We start from the raw sequence: 25,710 nt of genomic DNA, 5'->3' as shown, positions 1-25,710 counted from the left end.
TGATGTTGGTCAGAGTGTTGAAGATTTCCTTCAGGGGCCTCCAACACATCAGCACAGCAAGGACCCGATCCCAATGGTAACCTGTTTGCAGATCGGTCTGTTGCTGCATGGGTTATAAGTTAGAAGAAAAGAGGATTCTTTATCTATTTCAGGGCATCAAACTCAGATTTATTTTGGGCCATATCAAAAATATGAATGTTCTTAAAAGGGCCGGTTGTGCCAGAATCTATTAATAAAACTCAAACTACTAAAATGTCAATAAATAGCTGCTTTGTTTCAGCATTCAATAAAAGTTTCTTGAAATAAAATAATATCAAACATATATAAGACAAATGAGAGCATTAAATAAGTTTGAGGTTAGAAATGTGAGGTGATGACAATCAATATGCAAATTTGTGAGTGATGTCATGATCTGAATATGAATTTTTCAACTTTATCTTAGCCAAAATATGATTAATGAATGAAAACTCATTCATGGTGGACTTTGAACTTTCCCTTTGCTAGCTGTTGAAGTATGAACATAATTTAATTCATTTTAACTTGTTGAACTGAATTTAGAACTATATATCTATATTATGTATAAAGCCAGGAAAGGTTCTGGATCCTCTTCTGTAATTGTGCCAAATTGTCATTTTATTCATTGTACATGATTTTACTTGTAGTGTGTGGATGAGAAATTTCAGCCATACTACTGATCTGGTTATGCAATGATGAAATAAGAAGTATTTTAAAATTTCCAGATCCCAATGCTGTGTATTTCATACTGAACAGAAACACAGCTCACCTAATTGTTTTAGTTGAGCAGCTCTGTCTTCTTTGGAGTTTCTGAATCCTGCCTCTGTCTTTCATCTTCCTAGAATAGCTTTTTTTTTTTTTGCTTCATGTCAGCTTTTTACTCATTTATGGTTTTGTAATGAAACAGCTCTTGGATTAAAGCACTGCAAAAGGAGAAGTAATCGCAAATCCACGTAGCTTTGCTCTTCATATTTTGCAGCCTGTGAGCAAGCTGTTTAATGTCACGCCCATATGCAATATGTCAGGCATTATTGCAGGTATTAGCTATGTGCCTCTGGGCCGTGACAGATATTTTCTGGGTGAGAGGCGAGATGCCCTTGGGTGACCACTGGTTGTATTATCTCTTTGTATGCGTATGTGTGTGTTTTCGCTGTGTGTCCCATCGCGATCGTATCTCTCAAATCTGCTCAGCATGCTGCCCACATGCACCACTTGTTTGCTCTACTCTTACTGTCTTTTTTTTTACTCTCTCTTCCATATCTAAAAGCAAGAAAACACAGTAGAGGTAAAACATTTGTCTTGTTGCAGTTTGTAAATTCATGTAAAAAATTATGGCTATAAACGCTAACGTGTATGATTAACAATTTTAACAATTTAATATTACACAATGGAGATCAAACGAGCCATTTTGACCTTAAAAGGTTCACATGCACAAATTACGCTCATCGCTCTGCAGGATTAGGACGAGCGAGTGTCGCTTCAATGCAAAAGAAATGAATGTTCTTATAAAACAATATGACTTCCTGAAAGAAAAAACCTAAAAAATTGAGAATTTTCAATCTTCAGAAAGCTAGCTAATTACTTTTAGAAATTGTGGAGTACTCATTACCTTAGGTCAACATTTAGCTGCTTACAAGAATTCACAGAAACCACTACTAGTTGCACTACTTGCTCTTATCAAACATGGGGAACCAATATGTAGTTTTATACTTTTACCGTTTTGTCTTTAGCTTTTTTCTTGTATTTTTTATAATTCATGTAACTGCTTTGTTGCTGAAAATGTACTATATAAATAAAATTACCTCACTCAAACAGGTTTGAGGCAGTAAAACGTTTTCTCAAATATGTTTTGAGAATGTGCATACAGTGGCGGTTTGATATGGGTGATATGGGCAGATGCCCAGGGCAGCAGCAGAAAGTTGTGGGCCAAGAACTAGAAAATAAAATACATCTCGTCAGTCAGTTGTTCCCTGAACAAATTTGCTACTACTTGTATGAATGTGCAATGTAGCAAGTTTCTCTTAGTTACAGTTGAGTGCATACTTTCTGCCACAAAGAACCCCCAAAAAACAAAGTACTACTTGTTTTTAATTAGCTGGAGTGGCTTGAACCACAACTCCATACATATTTATATTTCAAGTTTACAAAGTAAGGCATAGTGATTAACAGTGATTAATTGACAATTTAAATAGATTTTTGAAATCAACAGAATTTGTAAAAATCCAAAGGAAGTCACCCAAAGACTCATTCTTCTAGCTTTCTCCATAGCATGGCTAATTGAGATAAATAGCTAAGTAAGCAGATGGCTAGATGAAGAGCTGGTTGGTGAGACTGTTGATTTTGTTCAACACTCACAGTGTTTGGCTGTTTGTCAGGAGGAGCAGTGAGGAGGTAATTAAGCTTGGCTGAGTTGCATGAGGTTTTATGTACAAACTCCCTTGTATTTATACAGACGTTCCAGCTATACAGATGTAAACTCCTCCAGAGATAGCCTCAGTCCCAGCAGAGGGTCTACCGCAGGTCTGGCAGATACTGATACAGCTGCTCAAAGCTCTTAGCACTCAAACGCACTACCTCACATCTCATTTCCACCTGTCTTGCCTATGTGGGTTGGTGTTTAGCAGAAATATGAGAGTGTGTTTGAATTCTATATGCATCTGTACAATTTGTGCACCAATAGCCAGCTGTGATATTAAAGCTTTCCCACAGCAGAGATGGATTGTGTAGTACTACAGAGGGGGTGGAGCAGATTGAATCTCAGTCTTGAGAGTTTTTAGTAAAACACGCACACAGAGACATATAAATGTTTTGAAAAAGAGAGATGAGACCCACAGGCGCTGGATGTAAACAGCATGAAAATGTAACTCTTAAGCTTATATTAAAACTGAGATTGGTAACCTGATATAAATAACCCCTCATGGTTTCTGAAATTCTCTTTATGACTTGGATGGAGGGAAAAAACAGTTACCAGAAAGATTGAAGATTTTATCACCAGTGCCAATCACAGCCTCCGAGATGAGGTCAGAGGTAGATGGATGTCACTTCCCAGACTTTGGAACTGCAAACTGGTGCAAGCAAGTGGCTGAAAGTCATTTTTTAATGCTCAAGTAAAAATGCTTGTAATATTGAATGCATGCATATCTGCTTTGCAGCAAAATACTTCCTTCCAAAGTTAGCATGTTCATTATAAAAGTCGTTAATTTCAGACAGACAAAAAAAAGCATTTAAAGCTGCAGTCATCGGTCATTTATGATGCAATCCATGTTAATTGTAATTTTTTTAATTCCTTCCAAATGTAGGCATCATTGACTTGTCTGTTAGATCTGCATAAAGTCAAAGCTATTTATTTGTGGGAGAGACATAAAATGTAACTCTTTGGTTTGTGGAGCAGAACTTTAAATGTTGTTTGCCATTATTTCACAAAACTGGAAACGTTCAGTGTTTGGTCCTATAGGGAATCAAACCAACAATGCATTTCAATTGGTAGAATCAAATTTGACACTGTAATCCAGTTTGATTGACAATGTAAACACGAGTAATTGATATTAAATAAGGAAATATTTAATCGGAGTACAAAAAATAATTTAAAAAACACCTGAGATCTTTCCATATTCTTTAAGTTAACAATAGGGGAAAAAAAGAATATTTTTAAAAACATATTTAAAGATTTTTCTTTAAAATAGACTAATTTAAATACTCAGGTCTATTTTTGATTTTACTTTCTGCTATATATAAAGAAAAAAGAAATATCCACGCATTCTCTCCATATCTTAAAGCCATTCAAGCAGTTAGGCCACTATCTAAAAACATAACAGTCCTGTTAGAGAACAGACAGAATAATACTTCACCAAAAAACAAAGAGGCATGGCAGAACAAACAACACACACATCCCTGTTCTTTCTTATCTGAGCAAATGGGACATCAATTCACACAGAGGCAAAGCAGAAAGGAGGCAACTCATCAAATATGGACTGCTAGTGTAAACTAGCTGCTGTGTGTGGAGCAACATCTCTATGTGCGCTCCGAAAACCTGTCAGCAGCAGATTATTCACGCGGGACGCCATTTGGAGGCGAAGCCACGGAGTTCAGTGACTCTAGCTGCGCTGCAGTTGATTATGAAGTGAGAAACAATAAATTATTGCAACAAATGGTGCTCCAGATGTTGCCTCTGTCTTTATGACAAACACTGTGCCTTGTCGAGCGTAGACGAGTAACGTGAGGCTCTTCAATCTCGCGTCTATGTGCTTAGGAGTTAAATAGAAGAACTGAAAACCAAGTAAAGTACTAGTTAAAGTGGGCGATTCAGTGCAAAACACTAAATCACATTTAAAACTTGAGATCAGTGCTTCCTCTTTGTCAGAGTAGGTTGAAGGTGTTACTTTATATTGGAATAGATTATCTCCAACTGCTTGCTTTAGGATTTAAAAGCTTTTATACCCCCTCCATATATTCAATGTACATTTTTATTCGACTACTGGCAATAGTTACAGGAATAATAGAATATCTCTTATAGAATATTTTAATTTAATCTAAAAGAGCCTTGAAAAACTAACAATTGAGGTTTCATATCTTTCCACACATTTAAATAATTTAGTCCGTTTCCATGTGAGGGTTAATTTCCTTCCTCCAATAAATGCATGATTGTATAAGCTGTTAAAATTATAAAAGCAAATATTTATTCCTTAGAAAAAACATTCAACAATCCATTGCTTTTCTTTAAAGAATCTATAAATATTATTGATAGGCTTTGAATTTTGTCAAAAAAGTTAGAAACACAATAAACAGTGGACGTTCTTCTTTGGTGTTCAAGCTACTGATTGAGATTTCCACAAAAAAAAAAAGTGTTGATTTTTAGATTTTTGTAAAATAAGGATTTTTTTTTATAACAGCCTTCATGCCCAAGAATAAAATACATATTGAATGTTTCATCTTACTTTTTACTAAACTGAATCAAATTATTTTCTGAGTCATTAAAAAAATAATATATGGATATAGTTGCGTGGCAGATTTATCCTTGCTGAGCTTCATGCTGAGGAACTGAATAACACGCTAAGTGTATGTGGCAGCTGAATACACCGCCTCTGTTTCCTTTTAAACCATTTCTCAGTTTCAGCTCTTGTGCCTTCAAGACATGAATGTAACCCATGAAAAGCCCAAAGACGAGACGAGGAGTAGATTTTCTTACTGTTTTTAGGTACGTCTCTTCCTCCTTTGACCCAGACTAAAGAAAATGACAGCTTGAAGCAAAAAGCAGCCGCTGCACACATTTATTTCTGTTTCTTAATTTTTAATCTTTGCGTCTTTGATCTTACACTGCCAGCGGTTGTTGTGTGATCCTTCTGGGCACTGAGGTTTGAAACGGCATGGCAGGTAAAATACACACTTCAAGTCCAAAATAACAAAATCCAAAATACTTCAAACCAGCACTCCATGTATTATGCACTCACAAGTCCATTAGATACAATTCAGAAATAAAATCCCCTTAGAAAGTCAAACTGAACTCTTATTTCTGTTTGGGGGTCTCTCGTTTGCAAGAAGGGTTGACACCAAGCTGTTAGCTGGAAACATCTTAGTGCTCACTTGTAATGAATAATTATATCAACTCTAATGTTTATCCTTTGGATAACAGGATTTATTTATGTTTTTAGCTGCAAGAATATCTAAATCCAGCCGGATCTGTTAGAGCTAACTATTAGACATGACAAAGCAGCGGATCTGCTGAAAAATATGCACACGTTTGAAAATTTAACCCCATAGCTAAGATTACAATAGTGGAGAAAACGGCCATTCATTGGCCAGAACTGGTTACCATAAAAACTCAAAAACTACAGATAAAATGTATTTCATTACCAAGACAACATTTTTTTATTGCTTATAAAAATTGAAAAATTATAAAATCAAGTTGCAACTTGATTTGTTCTTTATATTAAAATGTTCACATCTGTATAATTTAAACAAAAGGTAAATACTACTAAACTTATTTTCATACATCGTTGTTGCTTTCTTGAAGATTTAATCCATAAAACATTTGTAATGAGTTTCTTTCAAAAGGGTGATCAAATGTGGATTTATTTTTAATGCAATGCTTAAACAATTTAAACAGGATGCCTCAATAAGATATCCACACAACAAAGCTGTTGCACTACAAACTAGTTTACTTTCCTTATTTCAAAATGTTTTCATTAAGTTTAAACCATGCAGAACATTTTACTGTTCAAACCTGACCTCTACTTTTGACTACTGAAGAGGAAGTTTGTTTTCTCCCAAAGCCGCTTAGACCTTCATCTGTACTTTAAGAACATAAAAATCAGGACTACAGTAGTCTGGTGGGGTGTTGACATGGCGACAGCGATACCCTCTGCATTTGTTGTATGCTTCAGCTCAAGTTTAAAGACTGTCTATGACATCTTTTGCTTTTACGTTGCCATGGCTCTATCTGGCGGGCCCTGTCATTTGCAGCAATGTGGTGTCAGGGTTGTCTTGGCAACCAGGTTTTTGGACTTTGGTGGAAAATTCATGAAATGCTACAACCACGTCCACATGGAGGTAACTGGTGCTGCAAAGTTCAACAACCTTATCATGAAGCATTGTGTTACTTAGAAACAGTACATATTTATGACTTTAAACACCACTCCAAGACTCCTCTGTTCAGTTATTTAAACAATCTTCAGGACCTGGGATGCATATTTATAACATAAAGCACCAAGACTTTAATCCCTGACTGTCAGCAGCTACTCAGTAGAAAGTATCTTCTATGTTTGCAAGGTAAACTAGTGAAGTATATTCAGTGAAAGCAACTTTCTTTTAGAAATTGCATTTAATGTAAGGTCTTATACATTTTACAACAACATGATAATGATTCTACAAGCTGATAAACATTTCTCAGCTTTGCAACCTTCGGTGCTAAAGTAGTAACAACCAAGCAAATGTAAACCAAAAGGTCTCGCTGGCTGCCATTACCTAAACTGTGATCCCTTTTGAAAGTAACAAAATGAATCTGCTCTTGTTCATCACATATGTCATAATGCTATAAAAGTGTCATAAGCTCTAATTAATCGGAACAGTAAAATTCCAGTTCAAATCTGCAACAGCCTGCAAAGCCATCAAAGTGTATGTGAATCCAATTATAGCATCCCTGTGATACCATCAAAACAAAGACAATGGCTGCAGGCAGGACAAAGCGCAGCTAATTATATTAAGCCTGTGATGGAGATTGGAAGCTGTTGTAAGACAGAGTCTGTGCGCCCTAGCAGGAGTTTGGGACAGGAATGAACAGCATTTAATTGCACCATGCTGAGGTTCCTGCACCAGTTGGCAGTCATGGATTTTAAAAGAGGAACTTTTAAGACTGTAGATGACATTTCTCTGGGTGTGATAATGAGCAATGCTTAACAGGGAGCTTGCATTGCTTGATGAAAAAAAGACATTGCATTTACTTATTTTTTCAGTCAGACATTTATAAAAGTTAAATTTCAAGGAGCACAAACAGCACAGCTGGTGGTTGTACAGATCCTAAAAATACAAAAGATGAATCATTAAAGGAAAAAAGGATCAGGCCTCCTGTGCAGTGAGGTTGGTCAGGAGAAACAATGTGTGGCATTATTTAGACAGTAAATAGTTCATCATGTACCGGTTAGTGTGCGTACAGTATGCAAAGATAATACAACTAAATCAGTCAGAAGTTAAATACATACTTTAAAAACAAATCCTTACTAACAGATGTTGAATTTCCAGATTACTATATCCTGAAGTAGGTCAAAAATACTTATTTTCTCAAAACACAACCAGAATTGTGCCTTTCTGTTATTTGTATTCATTTTTGCTGTCGCCTCACAGCATGAGGGCCATGCTATGTGAAATTTACATGAGCTCCCAGTGCACACAATACATTTATCAAGGTACTCTGGTTTCCTCCAAATCTAAAAATATACCAGAAATCTTAAGTTATTGATCTTAGTTTAAATAGTTTTTTTCTTATGATGCATTTGGAAACTGCACAGGTAGTTTAAAGGCCTTCCAATCAAGTCATAATAAATTCTGGTTTATTCTCACATTTTAGCATGTTTGCAGTAATCAAAAAAAAAAAGAAAGAAAAAACGTCCAACTCTATTGTGCTGTTTTCTGAAAGCTAATAAAATATGTTGCATGTACTCTGAAACAGGCTTCAAGCAAGTTCAACAAAATAAATAAATAGTATGTGGTAGTTTCATCCCCAACAGAAACAAATCATGTTTAAATCTGCTCCAGTCAGAGCAGAAAGTCGTTTATCGCTGTAATGCAAAACTTTTCACTGACCTCATATTCCTGCCTAGATCAGAGTCTGGACAATTATCTGTCTATTATCGTTTCCCCTTTTCTGTTTCACAGCCAGCGAAACTGGAAATCCGGTTGGTTTTTAACATGCAAGATGCATCATCAGAGCAGATACCACCACATTGTTTAGGATAGATACACTGCAAAAACATGAAATCTTCCCAAGTATTTATGGCCTAGTTTCTTGTCCAAATATGTCAGTGCACTTGAAATATGACACATTTAGAAGATATGAGTTTGTTTTAAATAAATAACTCTAATTATTTAGCAAATATTGACAGGTATTACTTTCACTGGCACATTAATTCACTTTCAGTTATTTCCAATGTTGTATACAAAATAATCTGCCAATGGAGCTAGTACTTTCTAATCAATTTCAAAGAATTATTGACTGAAAATGTTGAGATTTTCTCAGAAAATGTTAAAATATTTTCACCACTTGAAACTTGAGCATTTTCAGTTTTGTTTTTCTAGAAAATTTCTGAGATTCTGAATTTTTCTGGGGTTTTTCCTAGCAAATTTTTGACTTTTCAGGAAAAAAAATTCAAAGAAATTTTCTTAATTTTTTGGTGGAAATTTACTTATCTTTTTTTGTTGTTCCATCTGCAATGACCCCAATATGCCGTCGTAAAGTACCTTAATTTGTGGTTTAGGTGAGATTTGAACCCAAAACCTTTTACAAATGAGAGTGTAGTGCTATGTTACACCAACATGTACTGTGATACACTAAAATGTAGCCACCCACTAACATTAACGTAAACATCCAGGAGAAGAAAAACACCCAGACTTTGCCAAACTGCTATAATCCTAACCAGGCTGATTCTTTAAATCACCATACAGAGAATTTTCTTCCTTTGGCAAGAGCCTGACAGTGTGGAGAAGAGGATGCAGCCCGTCTTCCAATACAGTATGTGCAAAGTATGACACTTGTAATGGTTTCTTGGAGAAGGGATTAGCTTCCTCCAAGTGTGCACACAGGCATTAGCGGGTGTTTTTTGATAAACATGTAACATAGCACACTGAGGTTCCCTCAACTACTAATTATACGGTGTTTACACATCACTGCTTACCATCTTTCCTCTGGTACCAGTGTCACATTTTGCAGTTTTGTGTTCTTCAAGAAATCTTGTGACTGGAAGGACGGTTTTGTAGAAAGGGATTAGAAACTCATTCTGAGGCAAGATATTAAGCTTCAAGGATAGTTTTATGTTTGACTTCAGCAACCAGAAACTTCTGAGGTGGAAGCCGACGAAAAGAAAACACAGCTCCTTATAAATATTGACTGAATGTAGATATTCTGATATTTGCAATGAAAGGGAGAGAAACTGAAATAGCAACTGGAGGATGTAATTTAAAAATACAGCTGAAACCAGATATTATACACACCATATAAGAAAATACACGTTTTCTTAAGATTTGTGTTGCAGAACAGAAGCAAAAGTGAGTGGAGTTATCTACAGAAAAACAAGCTTCATCTCTACTTGGACTGAAAGGCCACTCTGAGAAATAGTCATTACTCCAAAAGCAGCATAAAAATAGTTTGCCAACAGTATTAGAAACATTTCCTGTGATCTGACAATTCAAGTTTTTGAAGAAAAATGCTCTCTCATAAATAGGAAAAAATAAATATTTAATGGAAGAACATGATAAAAATGGTTATCTCTGCTGTACAGTGTAAATAAACATCTGGTTTAAACTGTAATTGTAGCACCATAAAGCATTAAATATGCACTTAAGCTTTTTTTTAAAGTCTAGTCTGAAAAACAAATAATGCTGGTAATTATGTAGATTTTTAACAGCACAAGATCAGAGCTCTGAAAAAAAATCTAACAATTAATCTTTGGAGTACAACGCAGCTTCACAGCAAAGCCATTAACTAAGAAACAGAATCTTACAGTAAATGTAAAGTCTCATTCATGATCTTGACCCAAAAAGATGATATTGTGTACAAATTATGTAGGTTTTAAGTCAGTCTGTGACAAGATGATGATTCCTACTTCCAAATAAAAAGGGACTTGGTGTGTGGTGTGTCTAGTCAATGTCTCTGTGCTCTGCTCTTAATTTAACATCAAGGGGCCAATAAAGACACGTCTGTCTCTTTAAAAGATATCACACTCATGTACGATGAATAATTCAGACTGAATAATTCCTCTGAGGTTGCTGTGAGGTGGGACCATTGTCTCGCCTCCTCTAGCAGTAGGACAGGCAGAAATCTCATGCATAAAAGATGAAAAGGTTTGATAGCCTCTGTTGGATTCGGCGACCGGGATTGCGCGCCGCAGATTTCAGAGTCGTGGCCTGGCTTAGCTGTGAACTACCCTCAGCCTCTTGGGCCCAGCTGCATGGGGCTCCCTCAGCAATATCTGTGCCACTTGCAACCCAGCTCTTCTCCGCAGTCAGATGGAGGGTGTGGGGGGGCGGAGAGTTATAAATAGCAACAACATGGATGCAGGAGAGACTGAGACCTCACAGAAATTTCTCAGTTTCCAGACAGCTCTGACGACTCACGCAGAAGCTTCACTGAAGATACTTTTTTCACTAAAACTGTTTTATTCAGCCATACTCCTGGTGTATCCATGTTTATCAAGATTTCCAAAATATGTCGTCACCCATTTCTCCTCTGTAAGCCGCCTACTGTGTAATTTTAGTGTATCCTAGGCAATTAAGTGCTAATTCGATCTCATTAATGTGCCTTTTTTTCTTTTCTATTTCGTTACCTGCAGCTTAGCTCCATCCTGGAGAGGACGGACAGATCCATTCAAGTGGAGCCAAACCTTGTGACGACCCGATCGCCTGACATGAGCATGATAACATTTAACTTGAGCGCATCAAAGATTGGCATGTTTCGACTTTCTAAAAGAGGAACAGCGTGCACAGCGCTGATATCCTCAGAAAAAAAAGGGAACCCGCCGAGATTCTTGGCTTGTCTTGTTAACCCTCCAACATTCCTGGTTACACAGGAAACACCTGCATGTCTTATGATAATATAAGGGCAAAAATGTGTGGTTTAGGCGTTTGTGCATCGATTATGTGCCAGCAAACCACTAGAGAAAACATATCTGGCCATCAATACTATCATAAATTCAAACTCCTCAGCAGAGATGATGGATTAAATCACAGTTAATATAAAAATAAGCCTGAAAGTGTTCGTATTGATCGAAACACTAACTCTGTCTTGACAAGGACAGACCATCAGAAGCCTAGAAGTGGGTAAAACACCCACTTAATCCATTAGGAGAGAAATTGCTGACAATGTAGACTTTTTAAAGAGGCATCAAAACATGAAGGATAGAAAAAAACCAGTCATTATAAAAAAAGGGTTAATTCAAATAAGAATGGTTATAAAATACATTATCCTATTCCTATCGTGAAACCATAACTAATTTTGTCATGTTTTATTCTTTCAAAAGGGCCGATATGTCAAATTTATGTGAGCTTTATGTCGGAATCATGGAGAAACATTTTGATGGCGCGCTGCAGGTGAAGTGTCATAAAAAGTAGGAGCTTCTTAAAGGCAGTTCAATTTCAAGGCATCAAATTGCAAAGTCAAATTTCTTTCAAGTTATATTTGACACATGCAACATTTTTATGACTAACAGTTACTTTATTGTGCTGTAAGATAGCACCATGTGCCTCCAAAATGCATAATGTCAAACTTAAGGTACATTTTTGGGAGTATTAAAGGGAATAAACAAGTGGATGAAAAAATAATTTTTGTGCTACATGCAAATATCTAAGTGGTTATACCTGAATTAAATCTAAATCAGCTCTTTACTATTAATCAATAAAAGCAGTCATATTTTGCTAAATTATGGCAGATTTACCTTTAATTCCTGTTCGTTTTTACATAAACAGATCTTTGAGCCTGACATTGGCCCCAGGATACTCAAATATTATTGAAAGTCTGACACTCCATCCTTCACACTCATTTTTGTAGAACCACCATATTAAGCTCCAAGACTTTAAGGGTTTTTCAAGTCAAACATTTGATCAACCAGCAACCCCCCCCCCCCCGACAGTGGCTCCACTCAGGGAGAGTTTCTCTCAGAAAGGGTTCAACTAATCTCTACTGCTAACCCCAAAAACATTTATTCCTTTTCAACTCTCACATTTTGTAAAGTTACAATCACAAAGTTCAATGTGTTTCAGAGTGGGCAAGTAAACAAAGTAATGTATTTTTGTGAATTAGAAGAAAAATGACTGCAGAAGCTCTGAATGCCTCAAGGGGTTGTTAAATAAGAGTTGTGGTGAAAAACATGTTCATTAAGACCAAAACACACACAGACAGGTCAGGGATAAAATTGTGAGACGTTGTGGGTTTCTGTTTTATCCTAACCCTGTTTTTAACTCATACAAAAAGCCTTGTTTGAGCAATCATCTGAAAATGTAATGGAAGGTCAATGTAGAGAAAAGGCTAAATAAGTAGTATTACTTACAGTTGTCCACAAGCTACTTAGAAGAAAGTAAACATGTGCAAGAAGGTACTCTGCAGAGATTAAACCAGAATTTAACTTTTTACATATATGGAGAATATTCTACAGAAAATTAACATTGCAAGACAGCCAGTGGTGAAACATGGTGGTGGCAGCATCATCGTGTACGAGGAAAACAGATGGAGCTAAACAGAGTTATTGTAAAAGCAAAACTATATAGGCTGCAAAAAAAGTTAAGAGTAAAGCATTTTTACGTTTTGGTATCAATAAAACTCTACAACTTTATCAGAATGAGAATTTGTAGTGCAACTTATAAATTTACAGTCACTAACACTTAAGTTTCTCTTTCTTAATTTGAGTTGTTCGCACTGCCTTTAAAAGGTAGCAAAAGGTTGAGGCCATCTACAAATACACAGTATATTTTCAAGAATTTTATGAGTGAAAAAGTCTGAAAATCTTGTATCATTTTCAAAAGATTTCTGCCAGTTTTTACTCAGCTCAACAGTGGACTGTTCAGTCAGATAGACCTGCCACAAACAGCAGCCAGAAATTAATAAGTTTTGTCTTGTTTGTTTTTTTTAACACATGCAGGATCTGGTCAGATAAAAAAAAAAACATCCAAGCTGCAGCTGTGTAATCCCTGATGGCTCCAAAAGGACAGTGAGGAAAACATACTGCACATAATTAGGGAAGCTGCTGCAGCATGCAGTGTTTGCAGACAGTAATTAATGTTAACTTTGTGCCCCATTTTTGTTAAGACTTTGAAATTTTTTAGGATCAGTAATACAACTTAAAACACAACACTGTCTAAAATGCTTTTCTTAAACATCCTTGCATGATTCATGTACCTTCTTTATCTTCAATAAATAAATTAACTTTCAATTCTCATGATTAGTGCATTTCTCAACTCTGCTGTTTATACATGTATGTGTTTTCCCATCCTGATTGCTTTTTAAACAACTGTAATAGAAAAGAGGAAAAAAAGTAGTTTTAACTTCTACATCAAGCCCAGGTGGAAAGTGATAGGGATCTTGCTGTTGGAGAAAAGGCGAACCGTGAATTCCCTCTACGCCCATGTTGGTCTCAGCTCCATTTACTCATCTCATGTGTAAATAATTTGGCGTCTCTCTTTGTTCTTCTGTGATTAACTTATTTCCTGGAAAGGCTGATAGCAAAAGCCAATGTTTTCTACTGAAGCTTTGAAAATAACTGTTGCCACAAGCAACGTGGTCTTCCTCTGCACTTTACTGGAGGTGGACTCGAAATAGCCCAAACAAGCAAAAACAGGTCGATTAGATGGTTTGTTTTATTAATTGGTGCAAGGGGAACAAATTAAATAAAAAAACAAGGTGCAAACATTATGACTTTTTTCTAAATTTTCTCTTGTGCCTTAATTATGTCTGACAATTTGTAGAACTTCTTCAAACCATAAAGTAATGCAACACCTTTAGTTTTTGTGCCACAGTTTGGTTTGAAAATCGAATCATTAGTCCATTTAGATTCTGTTGAACCAGTGACTGAAAAGAGAAAACACAAAATTAGCCACTGAAAGTGAAATTAACCGGCTTTTCCCACCTGCAGCAGTCAATAAAAGAACTAAAACACAAGACGAAATGTGTCACACGACTGATTTAATGGTGTCCGTTCCTTCCTAATGCTAACTTGCTAATTAGATACCATTAAGATGTTGAGATGAAAACTAATGAGTCCGATCTGTAACACTGCTGTACAAGCCACAGACCAGAAAAGAGATTGAAAAATATTCCACTAAGGTGGAAAATATTTTAATAAATTATAAATTCACAAAAATCACAATGTGGAGGCTCAGCATGATCCCATCATCAAGAGACGATGATGAGCCTGACCCAGTAGAGGTTCAGTCCTGTATCTCATACCTGCTGGTTTGTCAAAATCATCATTTAGTCCAGAGGTGTCGGAACTTTTTTCTACTGGGACCAAAAATGAAGCCTCAAAAGTAATCATGGGTAGAAAAAATAAAAAATAAATCTGATAAAGTAGCTTGATATTTATTGCAAAGACAGAACTTGAAAGAGATTTTTATGACAGTGTATGAAGGCCACTGTGGATAGAATTTTAAAAAATAAAATAAAAAATCTTAAGGTTTTTCCATTATGTATTTAATCTTCACAAAAAGACTTTTTTACTCAGACAAATCTGCATTTCACACTTAATGTAAATTAAACATCAAGAAGTAGCACATCGCTAATGAGCCACATCTTGATCTGATTGTATCTTCACATTAAAACCAAACAAATAAAATACAGGAAAACAAACGAGGTTGTGAACACCTTTTCCTGCTTTCAACTAATTTTATTCAAGAAAAATAAAGTTAGTCTGATGTGGGTATCAAAATTACGTTATTTAGGTTTTAATACGACATTGAGCAAAACAAGAATGGTTGGTTGAAAACAACAAAAATTAACTGATTAGTGAAGCATATATTTAATATTTTACGTCCAAAGAAAATGTCAGTTTTGTTGCTGGGATTAATTAATTTCTTTCAAGGGATTAATTCAAAACAGATTATGAAATGTGCTTTCATATGTTAAATTACTAATTGTGAATAATTATTGTGCATCTTTACTGTGTTTATCTTATCTAATGTAAGTTCAAACAGACTGTCACACTGTCTCATTAGTAGATTCATTTTTTTCAAACTTCTAAAAATAACGTATTTCTGTTGTCATAACATCCATGTTTCTCATTAAACAGAGTTGTTCCTTTACTATGAGTTTAATTAGGGAAAGCTTACAAATATGGTGGCCATTTAGGAGTAGATCAGTGCTATAAATTATTATTTAGGCTGTTAAGTTAACCTTTTCTTGATCTGCCAAAAACCTCTAACTGTGCTTCCCATTAAGTATGATTGAGAAATAAAGGTGTTAAAACGTCAGTGTTAATGCATACATCCAGATACAAAGCAACTTTTTAAAGTCATTTGTAGGAATCTTAAAAGTTGCAACTTTTATAATAAGCAATGAGAAAGTATTCCTTTATAAAGTTGGAAGTTGCCCTGTAAAGCCAAGCGTTTGTGTATTTTTTGTTGAACATACATTAAGTGTATATTGATGCCTGTAACTCGTGCTTCAGAATAGAAAAACACATCCATCTTTGATCTCTGTTGCAGGTAATTTTTTTGTTTGATGTAGAGTTTACACGCAACAGTAGGCTTATTAACAGGGACAACAAGCAAATATAACAATGCAGGGGTATAGTGCGGGTTTTTGCTTTTAATTATGTATGAAAAAAATTTACTTGAATCAACAGGAGGGTATATTAGACGTTAATTACAACCCCTTTTTGTAGTCAGTTATGTGTTAAGCATAATTGACCTAAAAGGCTGAGGAGGCGTACGAAAAGATTTCACAGAATCAAGATCAAAGCTGCACTTGTTACCATTTAACATTAATGATTCTGTGCAACAGCCGGTGAAGAGCAGAGGGATATACACTGTCCAGAAATATTGAGCTCAATTCGATGCTACAAACTATAGTTTTGAAAGCTCTTTAATGTCAAACAGCTGATTTTACAGAATGCACAGCATGGAACTGCGTTGTGACTCCTAAACCCATCCTGTCGCCCTCACCATGTAGCCTATTTCATGATCAGAGGTCACTTTGTAGTAAGCTTTACTTAACCTGTGTGTCAGATATGAAGATGCACATAAGAAGGAAAACACAGAGTCATTTTGGAAGATAATACAGTTCTGGAGAGATGGAAAGACTGGAAATGCCTGAACGGTTGGGAAAAAAAAACCTGCACTATTACATGCTTTTTATACTAAAGTGGTACAAGGCCCCTTGATACAGGCTGTTGTGTCAGCAGTAACGCTGTGTTTTGCACGTCAAAAACGCATCCAACACCTTAAGTTAGACACGTGAACTTTGAAGTTAGACTTCTGATATAGAGCTTCAAAACAAAAAGGCAAAAGAAAAAAACCTCTAGATGCAGTGGGAGGAGCCTCATCCCTTTTTTTCCCTCTCACTGCAAAAAACACAAAATCATACAAAGTATTTTTGGTCTACTTTCTAGTGTAAATATTTTACACTTGAAATAAGACAAACTTAAGAGTAGCTTTTCAGTAAGATATAGAGGCTTGTAAATAACTTATCAATATTGATGGAAGATTTCTAGTTCCATTGCAAATAAATTAACTGATAACATGAGACAAATGTCTTGTTATAAGTGAAATAATCTGCCAATGGAGCAAGTACTTCTTCATCAGTATTAAGGGATTATTTACTTAAAAAAGCCTGTATATGTTTTGCTAAAAGTTACTTGTAAGTTAGTTTTGTTTTATTTCAAGTGTACTAAGATATTTGCTCTAGAAACTAGACAAAAAATACAAAATACTTGGTAAGATTTTTGTTTCTGCAGTGATCCGTCTCTTTGTACAATGGCAGATGAAATATTGAGTGCCTTTATTTGATGAAAGCAAATATGTCTCTGCACCATGTTTGGATTCACTAGAGGTGTTGTGAGTTTTGCAAGGCAACAAGGATCGCTTTCATCGCTATTTTCATCTCATCTGAGTCCAGTTTGATGACCTGTTAATCTGCATCGGTGCCTGCATCTCCTGGCAGGACACCAACGATGGATTTTCTAACCCCAAAGTTGGCCATACTGGACACACATCAAATGCTCAAAACACTTCAAACATGTCCCAAATTGACATACATTGAATGTAAAGCAGACACTCAAATCGCGCTCTGTCTGAACGCAGCACAAGTCAGATCTGTTTCCAGTGAGCTTTGGACTCTGCCAAGTTTGCCTTTAGTCATGCATTGTGTTCATAATCTTTATGGACAGAATTTCTAGGTGCTGTCAAGGTGCTGAGTGTTTCCAATTTGGTGGTCTCAGGATTAGATCCCAGATTTTCACAGACGACGTGGCTCTGTTGGCTTCATCAGGTCATGATCTCCAGCTTTTGTCAGATCAGTTCGCAGCCACAACGGACCACCACCAGAAAAGGGTAGAGTGCCTTCTTCAGGTGGGAAATGACACCAGAAAAGGGTAGAGTGCCCTCTTCAGGTTGGAAATGACATCCTGCCCCAAGAGGGGAGTTTTAGTATTTTGATGTCTTGGTTCATAAAGTAAAATTGGAGGTTTGTTTGTCTGCGGTGAAGTTATGTCAAGCATGATATGTCTGCAGTTTCAGTGAAACAGTTAAAGTAACAAGGTTTTTCCTCCATAAATGCTAATGAATCAATACTAGAGTCCTTACAGAAAAATATATCATAGTATGAGGCCTGTTTAAATTTAAGTTATACACTCTTTACTAAAATGAATCCGGCAGTACCAAAATGCCCCCACAGGAACATAAGAACAAACTATAATCACCACTTCTTTAAATCTAAAGCAAAGCCAGGACCAAGGCTGGTCTGAGCAATGAGGCAGACACTCTGGGCTGCAACCTGGAATAAGAATATAGGTCAGGCTTCATATGGAAAAAAGAAAATCTTTATTCAGTATATAGGATCTTTCAGCAATGTAAGCAGGTCTGTTACATTTAATTGCAAAAAGCAAAATAACAAATATGCAAATACCTTAGCAATTAGCTGAGCTTTGTTCAATGCTTTCGGCACAGTGGGAGAGTTGAAATATTTCCATTTCTTTTAGTGCTTATATTGGATCACAAGTTCAGAGTAGGTCCTATTAAACAGGGGGTCACTGTTCACATTATGAGTTCAGAAAGAACAGAAATAAATGTTAGAAAATCATCGTCGTGCTCTCTAAAAAAAAAGGAAGTTTGATAGAACAGAAAATATTTTGAGTGATATTAGAGTCAAAAAGTCATTAAGCTACAATTTTAGTTTTTTCCTTTGCCAAAATAGCAGCTTTGGCCAGATGTAACACTTTTAATGAAACCATGCTACTGGTTTTATTGAAAAATCTCTATATGTATAATAGTCACCATCTGGGATCTGTGTACAATGAGCCCACAGCATTTACTGCAAGTTACACTGTAACACTCACATTCAGAGTCAGTATCCCACATCATAGATTTCCCTCATATCATTTAGCTCCAATTTCTGTTAACCTTTTTTAATGCTACATGCACAGAATATTAATGCATTTTTACTTAGCATTTTTGTATTTGAGAACACAATTCAATAGTATAGAGGAAGGGAATGATGATTTGTTTTACAAATGCAAGTCTGAAAGGTCCAGCAGGCATATGCATTTAGTCTCATGAAAGCTGATGCCCCTAAATACAATCCAACATAACAAATTGAGTCCATAATCTTAGTGCATTTAAAACTGTTCTGTAAAGACATTTATTCCATTGGAGAACATAGAATAAACGAGGAACGTAAAGTTTAAAGCACTGCTGTTATAAAACAAGATTCTAAGCCTCTTGCAGAAAACTGTTCAAGTCATTATTTGAAAAGAAAAGGGGTTTTACACTGATGCAAACCCACCAAGACAATCTAACTAAGAAGACCAAACAAGAATAAAATTAATCAAATATATTGCTGGATGGATCTGCAGATCTCTAAAACATTGATGGAAAAATGTTGACCAAAAAAAAATTCCATCTAAAATTCCAATAAAAATCATGGTTTATGCTCATAAGTCAAAATGTGAATATTAGTAATTTAGTCAGGCCACAAAAACAATAAGAGTGCATCTTGTTGTGTCCTGCTCCAGTGTAAATATATTATAATAATCCTAATAAGACACCAACTTGAAGTTTTTATTTTATGTTTTTTTTATTGTTATGTTGTGTTTTGATGTACAGCACTTTGTATCAGCTGTGGTTGTTTTAAAGTGCTTTATAAATAAAGTTGGTATGGTATGGTAACTTAAAAGTAACTTTTCAGCAAGATTTAGAGGCTTGTTTTAAGTAAATAATTCCTTATTTATATTAAAAAGTACTAATTCCATTCCCAGATAAATTAACTAATATCAAGGGGAAGTTATAAGTGAATTAATATGCAAATGGAGTAAGTTTTTTTCATCCCTATAAAGGAATTATTGACTTAAAACAAGTTTCTATATCTTGCTGAAAAGTTACTTGCAAGTTAGTTTTGTCTTAATTCAAGCATCCTAAGATATTTGCTCTAGCAACTACACCAAAAATACTTGGTAAGGTTTTGTGTTTTTGCAGTGATTGCAAACACCAGCTCTACAACAGGATGTTTAACTATGTGGTTACGGTGCTTTGAAATATCAATCACCTTTTTTTAAGTAATGAAATATTTATGGAACTTCAGCTGGTGTCGCTTAGCGGAGCAATCTGGGTTACCAAGCCATGACAGAAGCAGAGACTGTATAACTGATGTATTAACTAGGTCACAACATAAGCAAGTCCAGTATTCCCAGTTGGACTACCCTGCTGTTTCCCCTGCTATCTGGCTGCTGCACAAACTCTTGGATCCTGGAAACTGTCAGGAGAAAAGGTTGGAGGAGGGAGGGGCTGTGTGTATGAACTAAGTGAGAGCAGTTGTGTGTCCCTGGTGGTATTGAGTCCAGAATCTTGGACAGCTTTACATCAGTAGAGCTGGCCAAGCAGCCCGGTCTTCATTTATGTAGAGCCAGTGGCGTACTGAGCCAAGCCCTCCAGAAAATAAAACTACTGCACACACACACACACAGATCTGTGAAGTCCTTATCATTAGCATTGCTCTTACCTGTAGCAGACAGATGTCATATCACATTGAGTTTGTAGAAATATAAAATCTCCACACAAGCAGTAGAGGACTAAGAATAAGTCGGATTTAAAACAACTGAAACTGCTGATGTTGCAGCTCTCAGATTTGAACAGATAGTAAACAAACACATGTTCACAAAAGATCCCCGTTATGCTTATGGCTGTTTTGTGAGTTTTACAAAAACAAAGAATTGGTAGAGGCTGCTGACATTTTCAGTCAGTCGGCGCCTCAGTCTAACTTTGCCAAGAGTCGAGCAAACTTTGATTTTTGCATCAGGCTGTCAAGTTTTGCACATTCAGCAGACGATCAAAAATCAAACAAAATAAATCTTTTTTTGAGAGTTTGTTGCATTAAAACTTACATTATTTTTTAAAACGTTGTGACATCTTTTAATTAATGGAACAATTTGTCTTTGGAGAACTCCTCTCTTTATATCCAAAGACTCCATCTCTCTCCTCTCTGAATGAAATACCCTCATTGTGTCCTTCCACTCTCCATCAACTCTGCCTCTAGTTTCAAACCTGCTCTGCAACCGTTCATAGAGTGGAAAACCCACCATTCAAAAGAAAAACTACTTAAAACACAAAACCAGAGGAAAAATGTCATTTCATCCTTTCCTCCCCTCCAGGGCTTTAAACAGTCTGACCACATGCTGTGCACCCTTCATTATGCTCACAATAAAACGCAGCTGATGGCAGCTATATGCGGCCAGTTGCTGGGATTACACAGAAGAAAGCATTAGAAACAATCACAGTGTGGTGGAAATCCAAGGCAGACTGCGCGCTCAAGTGTGTCCAGAATGACTCTGAGCATCTGCCGCCTCGGACAAATTAAATGTGGAGTAATTATGAGTGGAGGCTCCCCGGAGTTGTCTGACTCAACACACTCCGACACCAAAAGGTGTGGCGCTGCGTGGGTTTGCTCTCACTAATTAACAAAACCGAGGGCGTGCAGGAGCGCGCACGGAGCCACGGAATAAAAATAATGTTCCTTCAACTTGAGTTACGCGTCTTGCAGAGAAATGTGGGTCATTACCTCGGAACAGGAAGGCTTTGCTGCCGTTGTGAAGTCCAGCCACTTGGGTAATTCCATAAGTGGCATTTGCCAGGTCAAGTTCGCTGATTATATCAATCTGGTAGTCTTGATCTGATCCGAAACCAAAAGCTGAACAGAAAGAGAGATGAAGGTTAGGGAAACGAATCTAATTATGAACGAATACAGAGTTAAAAAAAAAATAAAAACATTCATTATAAAAACAAAATTTGTTATCAAGTCTCTTTTGGAGCAAGTTGCGCAGTGGTTATGTAGATACTTTGTTCGTATCGCTGCATCTCTTGCCTGCAGTCATCACCTGTGCTCTCCACGGGCTGTAGGTGCACCGCACATTAAAGGTGCAGGTAGAAGGTTTCATCTGTTACTCTGTCAGTTCTGTCGCTATTTTCCGCAGGTAACTTATGCAACACACAATAATCACTAAATCCAAAGACGCTGAGGGAAATCTTAACTTGGTCAAACATGCACAGCGGAGAAAGAGACCAAAAATTTAAACAAGCTCAAGTTAAAACAAAATCCCTCACTGCGGTCAAGCATTTTTCGTGCGCTCACCTGGTTTGGTGAAAAGGAAAAACAACAACAGAGCTACGTAAATATCCATCTGTGCCGGAGTTGCGTTGTACAGAGTCCGCGAGTTGTGCGCTCCGCTGTGAATCCACACCAGCCAACAACTCTGGTCCGTCTGGCGCTGTGCGCTGTTCACACCTCGTCTGGATGTAGATGAACGGAGGAATGGTCCACGGCGCGAGCGCAGGGGTTCCCTACCGAGAAAAAGCACGCGACGCTTTAATGTTTGCACGCGTCTGATCAATCTCCACGCGGCATAAGAAGGCAGAAACGTGCGCTCTTTACTCCAGATGGAAAACAGCCAGACTGCAGATAGAGATTCCGGCTGTAAATGCTACTATCAACCCGGGCTGTCCCCCCGTTCAGACGGCAGAAAGTTCCGGTTTTGAAGGTGAGAAAGGAGGTTTGAAATAAAACCTCGGAGAGCGGAGAGTGTGGGAAATTATCTCACCGATATGTGGATTTCTCCTTTTTCTTATACGTCTTTAAAAAATTATCAAAGTTTCAGATTTCACAACTCCAACTCACTTTTCTTGGGCAATATCTGAAGGTGGAATTTATTTCCTGATCAGTTCCCTCAGCTCCTGAATCTGCCTAATTGTCTCTCCGCCTCTCCGTCGTCTAACAGCCATGGGATTTTCACCGCTGCTCCATCCTTCCTCCTCTTGTGGCCTGTCCTTATTGTGAACCATTAATCATACTCCTACTCATCCCTGCCTCTAATTTGTGTACATCGTCATGTTGTCTGGGTTACCTTCATCCACACAACAGGAACTGTACATGTAGATACATTAACATTGATAAACTTAGTTTGCATTACATGTACTGTAACAAATTAACACAATTTAAGTTAGAACCCTATTCTTTTTTTATTGAACATTTTATTGTCATTGTACATTGATTACATTTCTGTAAAAAAAAAAAAGTTTCAGATCCTACAGGTTTTCTAGAAACAATTAGATTGGAGCTCAAAAGGCAAACATTTTTGGACTTTTGAAACTCAACAATGTGTTTTTCTAGAAAATTTTTGACTGTTCAAGCTCAGAAATTCTCACTTCTCAGATTATTCTAAAACTGAGTTTTTTGGTGGACATTTACTTCTTCCCCCTCCCCTTCTCTCTAGAATGGAGTTGTACACAATGAACGACATAATTTCTGCTTTGGGATGCAGGTCACTACTCCAGACTCTCAAATTAGATTGTAAACAGCAGGATTCACATGGAGGCCAAATCACTGATCAAGAGCTAAACAAAAAAAAAAGAAGGTAGCATTATTTGGAAATTGAGGCTTCTGAGGAGCTCAAAGTTGAGATTTAATTGTTTCAAGGCAATCTGTAAGATTTGCAGGCAGCAGAATTTCTGCTTTTCAGACTTTTAATAAGTACAAAACAACACAAACCAATTGTTCAGCTCAAAGCTGCCTGACTCTTTAAGCCTTCTATTATCTCTTTAAAGATAACAGTTGAATCATATAAAAATCAGAATTTATTTGTATTGTTCCGAGTTCATTACTGATTCTTTTCTCAGTAGTGTCTTTCCAAACAATGCCTGATTGACATTTCTATACAAATGAAGCTCTAAGTTGCTCCCTGCTTCATTCAGGGAACAAGTTAGTGCCTTACGAAAATGTGCACAACCCTCGAGTCACATTACAAACCTTTTGTGTTTTACATGTGTCAAACTCAAGGCTCGGGGGCCAAATCTGGACCGCCATAAATTTTTATTTGGCCCTCTACACTCCACAGGGACACATAAATAAAATCAAAGCAGTTTTTATTTGTGTACTGTCAAATTACATCAATTAACACAATATCAACAGATCCTGCATCCTTTCACACAAGCGAGTTCAATGCAAATTTCCAACAAAATGGTCAAAACAAGTTGACTTAAGTGGCAGTATTTCTAAAACTTTACTTACAAAAGCTTGAGTTTAGTCCATGATCAATGTGTGGATTAAGAAAAACTCATCACACAAGTGCAAATATGCAAACATTTCTGCTGTATTATAAAACACAAAGTTCTACACAAGTAAAATGTTGAAAAACAGTGTGTTGTTTGTATTCAGCCAACTGTTAATCTACCAAGACATGGTAAGTCATTAAGAGCTTTAATCAGACAAAACTCTGGCACCAATGGAAAACTTAATATGAAGGAAGCTAAAAGATGTTTTGGTGGTAGTGTCATCATGCAAAGACAGGTGGAACTGGTCAGAGTTGATGGGAAAGAGGATCAAAATACAGAAAGTCTGTCATTCTGCAGAAGATTTGGGACAGCCGAAAAGATTCAAGTTCCTGCATGCGTACATGCAGCCAGAGGCGCAATCAAATGGCTGAGTGCAGCAAAATGTAGTGTTGAAAAACTACTCTGGCTGAGATAGAGTTTACATTATTGAAAAATAATGAAAACTTACCAAAAAATTAAGCAGGAGGAGCAGAACAAGGAATGGAGCAGGTAACTGAAGAATGCAACAACAAACAGCAAATACCAGTGAGGTTTTATGATGATGCAGTGTGGATCATGACAGAGGAACCTCATGAACTAATCAGAGAAAATGTGGTTCACCTGTGGCTGGAGGAAGCAGGAAAGTGGAGAGAAGGATGGTATTTAACATGGATGGAGCTGAACTAAGAGTGGAAGAGAAAAGAAGTCAAAAAGGAAAAACAAGAGATATAGAAACACCCCAACACAAGAACAATCTGATATAGCAACACTGTTTGAACAATGATGAGTACAGAAGACTGAAAATGGCAAAACATATTGAACACAAACTAATGATCAACTTACAGACAAAAGAAAACCAAAACACAGAAGGAATTGTGACATTGTCAGTAAAATGCACTGAGGTTTGTATTTTAGAATATTTTTGCAAGCACTGTATGAGTAGTGAATAACTGCCCAGCATTAAAGCCATAAGATGACTCCAATAAACTACTACACTACACTACTAAGTGCGTGTGACAAACTGCTTGTGACTAAGGGACAGGTGGTTGTGTTAACCATCTGTCCCTTATTCTTATTTCTGATGTATTTAATCTTTCTATAGTTGGTCATAATGCTTCAATTTGAATATTGCTGTTGCAACTTTGCTTCTCTCACTACCCCAGGTTTGTTTGTGGTAGCATTATGTTGCAGTTTACATCTATGTTTATGTTTTAGAAGCTAACACTTCTGGATCTTTGGATGAGTATGAATGTTTCTTTTGTTTCAAGGTGCATTTCTGTTAAATTGTTTTTCTTTTTTACTCACCATTGTTTGTCCGTTTACATGCCACAGCCAGGTGTGTGGGAGGGGCCAGCCCAATATTTCCTGCTTAAATGGCTGTATGATGTCATTGATTACATCACTGGGTTCTACCAAATGGACAGTTTTCTTTTTGTATTCTTTGTTTTCTATTTTCCTTTAAAGTAACCTTTTAAGTTGCCCTTGTATTAAATGTTTTATTTTGCAGACAATTTAATTATGTACTGTAGATGAGTTTGTAAATTAGATTAAGAATATTATTCCTGTTTCTCTGTTTAGATTTTGTTGTTCTGTTATGGTATGGTCTAATGAAGTGCAGGTGTGTTGCCAATTTGGTATAAGATGTCAGATGCTGGTGGAAAAAAGGAACCTGTATTTAAAGTATATATGTATGTGTGTGTAGTGTGTGTGTAG

General features: G+C 36.6%; 1 protein-coding gene across 1 annotated transcript in view; it reads right to left on the bottom strand.

The window, feature by feature from the left end:
- Nucleotides 1-22,322, bottom strand: part of nell1 (neural EGFL like 1) — a 230,372-nt gene extending 208,050 nt beyond the window's left edge. Inside the window, exons 1-2 of the mRNA XM_023332459.1 lie at nt 22,043-22,322; nt 21,473-21,601 (exon numbers count right to left, since the gene is read on the bottom strand). Coding sequence (XP_023188227.1) covers nt 21,473-21,601; nt 22,043-22,091 — 178 coding nt within the window. The 5' untranslated portion in view covers nt 22,092-22,322. The remainder of the gene's footprint in view (nt 1-21,472; nt 21,602-22,042) is intronic.
- Nucleotides 22,323-25,710: the final 3,388 nt, after the last annotated feature.

Source organism: Xiphophorus maculatus, chromosome 4, assembly GCF_002775205.1.
Source record: "Xiphophorus maculatus strain JP 163 A chromosome 4, X_maculatus-5.0-male, whole genome shotgun sequence".
Classification (NCBI taxonomy): Eukaryota; Metazoa; Chordata; class Actinopteri; order Cyprinodontiformes; family Poeciliidae; genus Xiphophorus; species Xiphophorus maculatus.
The sequence above is the reverse complement of the archived record's forward strand: the minus strand, read 5'-3'. Positions and strand labels throughout refer to the sequence as shown.